Source organism: Amblyomma maculatum, chromosome 1 (genome assembly GCF_055883805.1).
Source record: "Amblyomma maculatum isolate TAMU_Amacu chromosome 1, ASM5588380v1, whole genome shotgun sequence".
Taxonomy (NCBI): domain Eukaryota; kingdom Metazoa; phylum Arthropoda; class Arachnida; order Ixodida; family Ixodidae; genus Amblyomma; species Amblyomma maculatum.
Genome location: NC_139344.1, coordinates 464,532,129 through 464,544,705, shown reverse-complemented (window position 1 = coordinate 464,544,705; position 12,577 = coordinate 464,532,129). Strand labels below are relative to the sequence as shown.

The 12,577-nt window shown below is 45.4% G+C and overlaps 1 protein-coding gene across 1 annotated transcript in view; it reads right to left on the bottom strand.

The window, feature by feature from the left end:
• The window catches only part of LOC146209851 (neprilysin-1-like), a 97,160-nt gene that overhangs the window by 65,226 nt on the left and 19,357 nt on the right, over positions 1–12,577 (bottom strand). The window contains exons 2-3 of the mRNA XM_084581322.1: positions 5,969–6,171; positions 1,383–1,568 (exon numbers count right to left, since the gene is read on the bottom strand). Coding sequence (XP_084437448.1) covers positions 1,383–1,568; positions 5,969–6,171 — 389 coding nt within the window. The remainder of the gene's footprint in view (positions 1–1,382; positions 1,569–5,968; positions 6,172–12,577) is intronic.

Below are 12,577 nucleotides of genomic sequence, written 5' to 3'. Positions count from 1 at the left end.
CTTTACAATTTTGACACAGACTGTATTTTGACACAGACTGTTTCAGTTTAGTCGTTCAGTCGTGTCCGACTCTTCGTGACCCTATGGACCATGTCACGCCATGCTTTCCGGTCTCTCACTGTCTTCCTTACATCACATAACTTCATCTGCAGTGCCTCGAAGATGCCATCTAACCAACGCGTTCGCTGCCTACCCCTTCTCCGGCGACCCTCAACCTTTCCCAACATCAAATCTTTCTCCAGCGACTCCTCTCTTCTCATCAGATGACCAAAGTAGCTGAGCTTTAACTTTAAAATTTGACCCTCCAATGAGCAGTCAGGGTTTATGGTCGACAATATCGACTGATTTGATCTTCTGGCAGTCCAAGGAACTCTCAAGAGTCTTCGCCAGCACCACACTTCAAACGCGTCAATTCTTCGGCGGTCAGCCTTTTTCACAGTCCAACTCTCGCATCCATACATCACAACTAGAAAGACCATAGCACGAGTACTGTACGTGGCGACAAAAGTCCTTATGGCTGAATTGTGAAACCTGGAGCACATTAGAAGATCACTTAGGCACTGAACGATGGATCATGTCATAGAACGCCTGTTTTGCCAGATCGCTTTAACTACGAGATATTTAAAAGATACCTAGTAATATGAAAAATCTCCTCTTGGATAGCTTCAGTCTCATCTATGCAAATGGTGCCACCACCACCAGGAACAAGAGGAACCGGTAGGGACGTAACCCAATTTCTTAGGAAGCATTCCAAAGGCATCGAATCAGCCGGGCGGCTAGCCGACCAGGGCGAAGAGCTCTGGCTGGGAGAAGAAACTTCCATAGGCGGCAAGAAAGGACACTAAGGAAACCTACGTTAGATAAATAGTGGCCAGTTCCCACTAACAGGTTCAACAGCCGTTAACCAGAGCAAAGCAGAACACGCTTCCCAGATGCACCTTGGAATCAGAGCAGTCCTGTATGAAAGATGAACATGAATGTTAGCTTTGAAAAATTATTTTTCGTTAAATTTTTCTGTTGTTACTTCTGGTTAAATTTCGTTCGGCGCTAAACATTCACATTTCGGCTCCAGCAGGATGGAAAATGGAGGCAGATGACTGCGAAACAGTGCTCGCATGACGCAAATCGATGCCTAGATGTTTTGCTGTCAGCTTTGACTCAAAATCGTCTAGAGGTCGCCGACGACTGAGAAATTACACATTCGCGCACAGTCCACACCTTTTGAATCGTTGTTACATTATATCACCACCGGTATACGAGCCTGCAAACAATGTTCGGTTCATTCGCCAATAATTAACTAGCAGTCCTGCGTCTTTTGCAGATTGTCTCATCCTCTCGTCGAACCGCACAAAAGTGCTCTGAATCTCTTGCTATCTACTTACGGAGGCAAGCCTTCCCTCGAAGTGGACTATATCGTTGACCACAGCCTCAGCTGCAGCAACCGTAGACCCGAGTATTTGGGCGGAACGGAAGATGAACAACTTGTAGCGGTGACGTATCCGGAAGTAGGGGGAGCCAAATGGAGAACGGAGCACTTCCCTTTCGACGCCGAACTCAGGCTGGCCAAGCTGCAATTTAAAAACATCTTCAGATTACTGATTTGGAGACAATGAAGCTCATGCACCCAAATGCGAGAGGCCTTAAAGAAGAAATATACTGCAATCACTTGGAAGTCCTGCAGCATCGTGGATAAATTACCCTAAAATGCGTGAACGGAAAGTAAGGAACATAATTAATTTATCAGCCAGTTGCTTCAGATCATACTTGATGCGAAAAGCAGGTTTCAGTTTTTTCACGTGTGCTTGAGAAATAAGGCAATTATTGGCTTGCATCCTACTTCTATTCCAAATTCGCCAACCGTGCAACTAATAAATGTTTGTCTTTAGTATTATACAAAAAGGCGTAGAAGAGGAACTATTGAATTAAAAAACACAAAAGCGCCATCCTTAGACTCTGTAGACTGCAACAAGGGCGCCAAACAGAAGGGACTTTGAATCCCATTTCCACCAACTAAGCCAAGAGAAGGTCGCTTTCCACCCAACAATGCCTGTTTTTTGGAGGTGTTATGCTTCCCATTTTTATTTGAGTTGTATCAAGGAGACTCAACAGAATCTGCGGCTTAAGCGAATATGTCGTAAAATGCCTCCAGCTACTCTTCCCGGCGATGTCATACAAAAATAATGACAAATTTGTTGCCAACTGTACGGTGAAACAGATTTAAATAAGGCTTGAGTTTGTCTGAACGAATACGCCAGTTGTCAGTTAGGTATTTGCTGGACGAGTCAAAGAGGCAACGAGGGCGACTTCATATTAACCTGCCCCAAAAAATTATTTTGTTGCAATACGAAAATAGAGGTTCTTGCGCGCGAGTCTCCCAGTGTGGGCTTCAGCGCCATTAAAGTAGAAGACATGGAGCCATTTGCAATTATCTAAATTGATGAAATTCAATGTGGGGTGTAAAAATATATCGCTACTACTCTAGCAGGCAGCACGAAAATGGCCAACATCTTCACGAAAATCTCTAGAAAAGTATAAGAAATTTCTTTTCTGGCGCACATCACAACGGACACAGGCGCCTTGCTTTTCGCTGCCATTGAAATTCGGCAGCAGAGACCAGGATTCAATCCCGCATCCTTGGGCCCAGTAGTCGAGCGCCCTAAATAAAGCGCCGCCCCAGTGGGATAAAGGAGCTAAAAGTGGACTGCGACTGCGGCTATATTCTGTTTCATTGTGATGGTCTGGCAATAAGTGCTGAGAAAGCATATTGCAGTCTGTACAAATTATTATTTCTTGAGAGCACAGTTTAACATCGTTTTTCGCTATGACTCCTTGCTGAGTTACGCGGGATATTCAGATTTTCCCAAAACCACCGTCGATCTGATACTTCTTCCTGGAAGGACTATAGACGATTATCGCAAGTAAAACACACCGATAGGATGTTCGCAAAATATCAGATTTGCAAATATTTTGTAAATAAAGAAGTAAGCAATACTGGCCCAACTGTGTGCACACATGGCAGCTGCAATATGCTTTATTTTCGACGAAACTTTTTATGGACATCTGCATCTTTTGACTTTTCGAAATAAACTAGATTTTTTATAGCGCTTAGTTCAGTCTTTAATAAGGCACACGTAAAAACATTTCAGCTAGTATTAACAGCGTCCCGAAAGGGGCACTTTGTGATTTATGTAAGTCGGAACGTGAAATCTGAGAAAAGCAGTCGTGTAACTAGATGATAGAAAGTGGATGAGGAGATAGGGCGAACTAGGAACGAGCTCGTCGAACAGTCAATTCTAAAATGGTGTAATGTATTTCACCGGTCATTCTGGCCTTCGCTTGTGTGTATGCTCGGCGGAGCAGGAGCTGTCTTTAAGAAAGCCGCCTTCTTCAAATCTTAACAAGAACAGTCGGGAATGCAGCAATTTCAAGGCTTGCCTTTAGCCAAACTGCAATTAAGGAATACCTTTTCGGGCTCTTTTTGCCGAAACGACGGCGACGTACCGAAGATTGACAGGGTGGTTTCAATGACGAGCCGGAAACGCCTAGAAAGATGCGCATAACAATTCGAACCAAAATTTTGACGCCACCGCATTTCGTACACGTTTGTGGTAGTGTTATGCCATTTCGTTTTTCACTTCGCATCTATCTGCTATTATGTTGGAGGAAAGGGCACAATAGGTAGAGTGTACGACAGGAATTGGAAAGGAAGACTTTAATGTCGAGTTTTGAAGTGTGTAAAAAAATAAAAATGAAATTTTTATCCATTTTTCACGCAGCCGTTCTGTGAATAGCGTCATGCCATTTCGCTGTCCATTTAATTATCAACCATTTGCTTGTCGAGTTGTAGGCTCGCTTGAGATAAGTTTCGGACCGACGATATTTTGGAACCATGATTGCATGCCGCTCATTTAAGTGTAGACGCCTACCGAGAAGCGAGCTACTGCGACTTGCTTTTCCGGAAACCGACCAAAACAAAACGTTAAAGCAAAATTGTTGACAGAGCAGGCGATGTGGGCGAAGCGATGGAAAACAAATATTTGCAATAATGATGTCATTCAGAATTGCGCTGCACTACTCCGGCGCGATAAGAAGAAGACATAACTTAAAATAATATTTATATCGGATAATACGTCATAATTTATAATGTTGGTGCAAAAATCAGTTCTCGTGCTTTACCTACGAACCTAATACACTGGAATTGTATTACCTCGAAATATTAAACACCTCCTAAACTTCCCTTTATGGCGAAGCTTGTACATCCCCAAAATTTCGATCTAGCTTAGGCACTATAGCCAAACCAGCGATTTACTGAAACATATTAAATGAAAAACAGCGAAAAATACAAATCCCAAAACAGGGAATCACAGGGCGAGTGCGTGCAGCGTCACAAGTATCGGCAACAAACTGACCTTGAATTCCCATAGATAGATAGATTGTAAACATTAATTGGTTGACGGAATTGCGTGAGTGGTTTCCTTAGTCCAGGATACCATTGGCTTGCGCTGCCTTCCCGGTACTGGTGAGCAGGCTGCGCTGCTGAGAGAGACCTTTCTGGGTCAGCTCTTCCTCCCACTTCGCTTGGCTGAGTGCTCGAACTTTATATTTATCTAATTGCTCTTTGCAGTTCACATGATGCAGAACTCGAATTTGCATTCACGAATTTAAACTGAAAAAACAAACGCAGTAATGATTATAGATCCGAAACACCTTCGCGGCTACGATACCCTCAGCCGGTAACCGGGTTAGGAACTGTATCCTTTCACCGGCTTGCTGCCAGTCACAGAAAGCGGCGTTCAGAACTGGACGGCTGTGTATAGGGCCTTCTTGCTGACAACGTGTATACGTTAATTGTTGATGGCAAGTCATTCACAGCTCCTACCTGCTCACGTCACATTTCCACCCTCATGCACCTGATATAGTAGCCGGGGTGTACGAACGGGAACTTTATGACCTATAAGCGCGTTCATCGCTAAACTACCTGCATTTTAAGAAAGGGCAACATATGGTAGCATCGAGAAATCTTTTTAATGCATTTTATGAAGTCATACGCTGCTACGAAAGCGCGAAAATAAGGGAGTAATTACACGCTGACGTCCACCTAAGCGCAGTCATACGGCTGCAAAGGAAAGCTATACAGCTTTCCCAGAAACTTCGTAGTTAAATAACAAATTCGTCCTGATCCGGGCAATATATTTGTCTATTTTTCAAGATTTAAATTCGTTAATAAAAGTATTTTTCATGCAAACACATCCAAGCCAAATGCATCGTGAAAACGTAAAGCGGGAAATTTGCGTACTGCACGAAACATCCAGATATACGTAAATCAGCCTGTAGCATTACAGATGAACGTCCGCGCAAAAAGAGCGGACGTTGGACGAGACTTCAGCCTCATTTCACTAACCTTTGGACTGGTCCCAAGAATTAGTGAATTAATACAGCGTTGAAAAAACGTTCTTGAGATGCAGCTGCGAAATACGGAATGATTAATCGTAGCATTCTTTCCAATGAACTCATTTGTTCAAATCGAACAAGAACTATTCCGGTGTATTGAACGCTCCTTATGTTTAACAACGTTAAAGCATGGGCATGTAGTGACGCCTCGCTGCTACCATGACAACGTCTGGCATGTTCAGACAGATCTGGGCATGGAGTGCGTTGCCATGGTAGCAGCTGGGCGTCCCTACATGTTCATACTTTAACGCTGCTAAACATAAGGAGCGTTCAATACACCGGAATAGTTCTTGTGATAAGATGACGAAAGACACGGTAATCATGACTATGACTAATCAACTCAAAATTATGATTTAGTAATAAACATATCTGGATGATTGACAGTTCCGAAGGACATTTTCTTGTTGCACTTTCTGTTCACGCAAAGAATGTGAGAAGAAAAGCTTCCGAATGAAAAGATATCTCAAAGCCGATTCTCCACTAACGAAAATTTCACTCTAGCCGTAGGCGCACTCACATAGACGATGTGTCGCCGAGTGTCGTGGTGGTCGGGGCCAACCCGCACCGACACGATGGCGCTGAGGCCTAGCTCACGGATCATGTTGGCGAGGGTGTTCATCACGTTCAGTTGGAAGTCCGCGTGCACAATGGGCCACCGTGGAATGCCGTACGCGTCCAGAAGATTCTCGAGCGGCTTCGTGCCCTTAGTGTTGCGCATCCCTGCAGTGCAGTGCACCCACCAACAACCAGAAGTGGGCATTTGACCTCAAAAAGTGCAACCTCACCTCAACCTCAATAAAATTTCCTGACCTCACTCAACCTCAACCTCACGCTTTGAGGTTGAGGTTTGACCAGGTGACCTCACCTCAATTTTTCTGATGCCACCACCGACCTCACTCAACCTCACCTCAAACTCAAACTGTGAGTTTGAGGTCGGTCGCTCAACCTCAAAAAAAAAAAAGGAAAGGTTTTTCTCTTCAGAGCGCTAACTATAAAACGTCATGGCACAAGTCCTGAGCGGTGACACGCCAGAATGACGACATAAATTTTAAACAACATTGAATATGATGATTCTTACTTGTAAAGTAAAAAAAATTGAAATGAACATTTGCCAGCGGGGCTACTGATTCATAGCAGGCTGACCTAATAACGGCAGTATAATTGGTGAGTTTGAACTCTTCAAATTTTATTTTTATTTATTTTGATATGGTGACTTTTGACCTAATTCCCGCTGTAATGCTTGTGTGTCGTTGGCGCTGCTGGATGCAAGCCCCCGAAGGTCTGCAGTGAAACGTCGCACATATCTGTGACCGTCAAATAGTGTTTCCTCATGACAAGCAAGTCATAATTTCTTGGTGAAGGCAATTTCCTGCGGTTTGAAATCGAATCGGATGACAAAATCACAAGCAATCTAATGTTTCTTCAGTGTTACGTCTCTGTTACAAAAACAAAAAGTAGATCGACCACTTACATATACATGGAAGTTGTAGTACCATAACATTCTTTTATCAAATTGACTTGTGACGTGGGACCTATCACAAGAGGCGGACAGAACAAAATGTTGCCATATGCAGAGACGTTTAGTTACGAAAAGGTAAAGCGTGCTTGACTTTTGACATTGCGCTACTTTCGATAATCCCGACGAGTGGGTTGTGCTGTATAGAATAAACGCCGTCACAAATTATTGGAAAGATTACCCTCCTTCTACTTATAATTAGCGGTGAATTTGCAGCCCCAAAACATTCCTTTTATCATTGATGTAAGTTAGAGAAATAATACGTTGGATTAGGGATAATTCGCACATTACCTTGAGATGCCGAGAGAAGCTTAAAAGCTGGTTTCCTTCTCCACATAATTTCTTGTCGCAGTGAATGCATTCCAAGTTTACAGTGCTTTTCGTTTCTTTTGCGTGGCTATTGTAACGGAAATGGCCTTCGATGTCTTTGTCAATTCGACAACTGCGCGCGCACACATCATCGTCGGTATATTTAGATTATTTTGCTATATCTGCCATAACCGCAACCATGTCATGCACCCTCGACGCCGAACGCAACAATGCGATAGACCTCGAAGAAGAAGGGGCAGGCCTCAGCTGGAAAAGGCGGAAACTTCCGTCATAAATTACAGCAAGTCGCCGACCACGGCATGGCTGCCTGTCTTCGCTTGAAAAAGACGGCCACGGTAAATGGCGAAGAACACAGCAAGTTGTTTAGATGCTGCTTTTTTTTTTTTTTTGCCAATTTCGGGCGGCTCATCGACGCCGTTTGGGGGCGACTTCCAAGCAGACGTTCCAGGAATGATTGGTGTCGATGAGAACGTGGGGCTGAGACACCAGCTTCCACTCGCGACGAGAGAACCACGCCCACTGGAAGAATGAAGCGCGAACACTTAACCCATGCTACGGGAGTTGTTTCGTTTTTCTTCGACTGCACAATATTCGTCAACAGAGGAAGACTAGCGGGTGGTGAGCAGGGTGGCAACGCGTCTACACGGAGGAAGAGCAGAGTTTGAACACTGACTAGCGTGTCCCTCCTGCGAAACGATGAGATGCCTGCATGGTCGGCAAACGACAGAGGTCCGCGCAGCCGCCGCGGTGTTCCGAGAAGCAAGAAGGGCCTGTCTTTATATTTCTTTAGACCAGCAGGAATATGCCAGTCGGGGGTATAGCGCAGAATCAAAAGCTAAAGAAGCAAAAAAAAAAAAGAAAAGAATGTTGCGAGAGGAAGAATCTGAGAATTGTCTGTTCTGATTTTTTTGTCTTTTTTTTTCTTAGGCGGAGGGGGGGGGAGGGGAAGGGTGACGATTGGCCGTACCGCAGAAAAGCGGCTGGTTGTGAGTAAACGCGGGTGCAAAAACGCGAGAGGGGGCACTGGTAAGTGACACACAAACCAAAATAAGAAGTGAGGAAAAATAGGGGTGGTGCAAGTGTACTGACAACCTAAAGAGAAGAGGAGACGCAGATCTTCACTCTCGCATTCACACGCTTGAGCACCGCGCACACAACTTGCTCTCAGGCCCACACTGCCACTGTCTTTGTAACTATCGGCCCCGTTGACAGAAACGCACTTAAAAATACCTAAAACTCACAAACTCCCAGAGACGTGCGTATGTGCAGTGGCTTACTTTCCAAGAAATACCGAGGGGTTCCCGAGTGCGCGCTTTGTCCGCTAGTTGAGATCGGACACCGGCTGCGGAGCCGCAATAGCAGAAGCCAGCTTATGAACAAAAGGCGCGCCCACCACTTTGGCTGCAAGCTGTAAAACGGAGGGGAGGCCCTCGATAAACATATAAATGTTTATTTAACAGACAGTCACCTGTTAAACAACAGTCAGACAGTCACCTGTCTGTTCTTCAATGATTCTTCGAGAAGGGAATATTAAATTTATCTTTTTATGTAAGGGTTAATTTAATGTCTAGTTACTACTACTAATAATAATATATTATTAATAATAATAATAAAAGAGTGGATTGCACTGATACAACTACGATCTACCGTCCAATTGCTTTATTTCGTTTTAAATCGTCCCATATATAACAGCAACAGCAGATTTGATTTACTAAAATACAGTCTTCGTGGGGTGACTTCTCGTCTCTTCTGCATCCTTGTTCTTTCCCTTTGCCTCTCTAAAACCTCCTCTCTCGTGCCATCCTCCCCAAGCAATTCCTTGGTTGCTGGATCTTGCGCTTCGCTCTTTTCTACTATTCTGGATTTTTTTTTTCGAGAAGCCGACACACCCACGTAGGTCTGGGAACCCTTCGAGTTTGCGCGGACTTTCTCTACTTCCCAAACTCACTCGGAATGGTGGCTGGACCTTGTTTCACCTTCTTTCGAATTTTCAGCCGTCGTCCGACCCCACTAGTTTGCCGCGCTGCACTTTACACCCTCCCCCCCCCCCCCCCCCCCCCCCCCCCCCCCCCCCCCCCCCCCCCCCCTCCCTCTACTTTTTTTTTTCGTGTCGAATGCAAACGCACAGACGCAAACTGTTCGTTATGTGCGCGTTCGTAGCCAAAAGAGTGTACACGACAGGTATTATGGCAGGTGTTTTGCCGGCTATTTTATCGCTGTGGGAAACAATAATTTAAACCTCACAAGCCGACCTCACTAAGTTACGAACTCACTCAACCTCAAACTCACGCATGAGGTTGAGGTCTCATTTGCTGACCTCACTCAAAAATATTTCAGGTGTTGTAGACCTCACCTCACTCCGTGAGGTTGAGGTCACGTTGAGGTTGAGGTTGACCTCATGAGGTTTCGACCTCAGGAGGTTGCCCACCTCTGCCAACAACAGTATATTTCTCGACAACAGAGACTAAATGATTTCTTGGTTACTTATTTTGATATATCATTAAGCATGTATTTGAAACAGAAGGCAGGCAACGCTACGTGAGATGCGAAAAGCTTGTTTCTGAACGGGACCTGAAGTATGCTCAAAACTTCGCAAAAAGTGTGTAACATGTGTAAAGAGCAGCGAATACAGTTTAGAAAAGGCGCAGTGACCATTTAATTAAATTAAGGTTAGGCGGTGGTGTGCAGCGCCTCCGCTGAGAAGTCGGAAGACAATTTTCTAGTATACTGAAGGGAACAGCAAAGTTATTACGTATGCTTTTCAAATAAACGTGCTGCGCACTGCACTAACTTCTAAGTTCGAAGTGGCAGTTTAACGGTTCTGTTTTGCTGCTTTGTCATTGAGTTGACATTATTCACAAGTTACTTAGCTCTTTGAAGGGAGAAGCCCATGCTAACTAAAATACACCACCTTTGATCATGGTATTCAGTTGGATCTACCATTGCGCATCAATCCTTGAAGTTGGGCTAGGTTTTTCTTGTTGAGCATCGCATAATTGAAGTTAGAGCACAGGACCGAACAAAAGAATCGGACTCATCATAACGTGTCGTGTTCTTTAGTCCTGTCCTGACAGAGAATTCGAATTATACAATCGCGCCCTCTCAATGTGTGTTATATGACACTCATTCTGTACGCCTTAGGTTTATAGCGTTCGGCCACCTCTTGTTTTTTGCGTAGTATATTGTTGCGACGCCGGCAGTGGCGGAGCCGAGGGTAGCGAGAACCAGCGAGGCGAGGCGACGAGGCACCACGGAAGCGAGGAGCAGTGCAAATTTATTTACATGATGGTAGAGATATTACAGAAATTCTCCCAATGTCCCCAGCAATAGTCAGAGCCCGGTTTGTCTACACTGTCTTGTCCCTAGGTACCCAGATAAGGAATCCTTCGTCTTTGAGCACTGGCCAATCGTTGAGCACCAATTAGCATTTGTGCATACAGAACAATGAAGACCCACCTTCAGAATTCCTTCACGTAGGCCGCTGAATACGTCACCACCTTCGCACGGGTAGCTTGGTTCTTGATACTGCGGAAGCGAGGATATCATAATGTCGGCGCGTATGTTCTCTCAGGCGGGCTCTTGCTAACGGTAAACCGACCTCAATGCGGGGCCGGCGATGCATGCCTCCCTCTTCCACCGCTGTCTTTGGGAAGAGCGTAATTTCAAGGGCAGAGTCAAGGAGTGTTCGCCGCACCTGGGTTTCCGATGCCACGCGAGCTTGTTGCTTCGCGCAGGGCCTTGACCGCCGTCGTCGAGGCAGGCCTGTTGCTATGTCCAGGTTGATATCCGCATCCTCAAGAGCCCCGGGCAAAGACATGCTGGCGGCTTCGCAGACGTGACCGCACAGGCATCACATCTCCTCCGCCGACGGGATGATCTCGGACGGCGAGGAGTGTCAGCTGCTTGACGTAAGAGATCAGCGTCTTCATTCAAGGGGTGTGTCACACCTAAACTGCAAAGGCTGAAGCCACAGACAAAGCCAGCGCCAGCAAAACTCTCCGGCAGCTAGGCTGTGGCGTGATTAGAAAAAGTTCTGCCCCTTATAGTAATCACGGTCATGATCGCACTGCAGTTAAAAAGAATGTATTTTCCTTTTATTGAACAACAAGCAATTCACTAGGTTATAAAGACAAAATTTCATCGCATAAACACTTTGTGTTAAACCAAAGAATATTTCTTTGCCCACTAATTAAGACTCAATAGGCACTGCTCAAGCCATCGACGTTAGCATTTGCCTTTCTTTTTGTATCGCACGCTAAAACATAAATCTTTGGAGCGCGAGGCTCCATCTCAGAAATCGAGGGTTTTTGCCTGACATTTGTGATAGCGATGTTAGCGGACAGTGATCGGTTACAAAGACGAAAGGGGTTCCGTAGAGGTAGCATGCCAGCTTTCGAGATGCCCAAACCAGGCAAGCACACTGTTTTTCACATGCACTATTGGCCTCTTCGGTCGCTGTCAGCTTCCTGCTAGCGAAGAGCACCGGATGTTCATTTCCATTTTCGTCTTCTTGACATAGAATCACGCCTAAACCACGGTTACTCTCATAACGTTGATCAATAAAGGGTCGATCATATCTCAGTGCACGCAGTACAGGGGAGTTGGATAGAGCTGCCTTAAGCGCCTGAAAAGCACTGGCCATTTCTTTGGTCCATCGTACCCTTTCCGGAGCGTTTTTTCTCAGAGCATCGGTCAGAGGAGCGACAAGTTCAGAGTAACGGGGTATGTATCTTTGATAATACCCTGTAAGCCCCAGGAATGCTCTTATTCCAATTTTGTTTTGCGGCTGCGGGAAATCAGAGACTGCTTCAGCTTTCAAATCATCTGGCAGCATTTTACCTTGTCCACGACATGCCTCAAGTATCTCACTTCTGCTCGCGCCAGTTGGCACTTTGCGGGCTTCACAGTAAGACCTCCACCTTTCAAACGGCCGAAAATGTCGTGAAGGTCAGAAAGATGTTCTCCCCAAGCAACTGAAAATATAGCTATATCATCTAAATATGGGAGAGCGTAACTCTCTGCACCCTTCAGCACTCGGTCCATGACTCTGCAAAAACAGAACGGAGGATTCTTTAGGCTGAGACTAATGGCGAATTCCAATCGCAGAACTGGAGCAGCGCGCATGCTCCATCACAGAACGCCTCAACCCGGCGGAGAGCACGCTCCCAGACTCTGCGTTTCGAATACTCTTGCTCCGGCCGGAGCAGGTAGGTGGCGCTCGCGAGCAAACGGAACTAACGGAGACGGAGAAAGTACCCATCATTCCTTGCACTCGCCCGC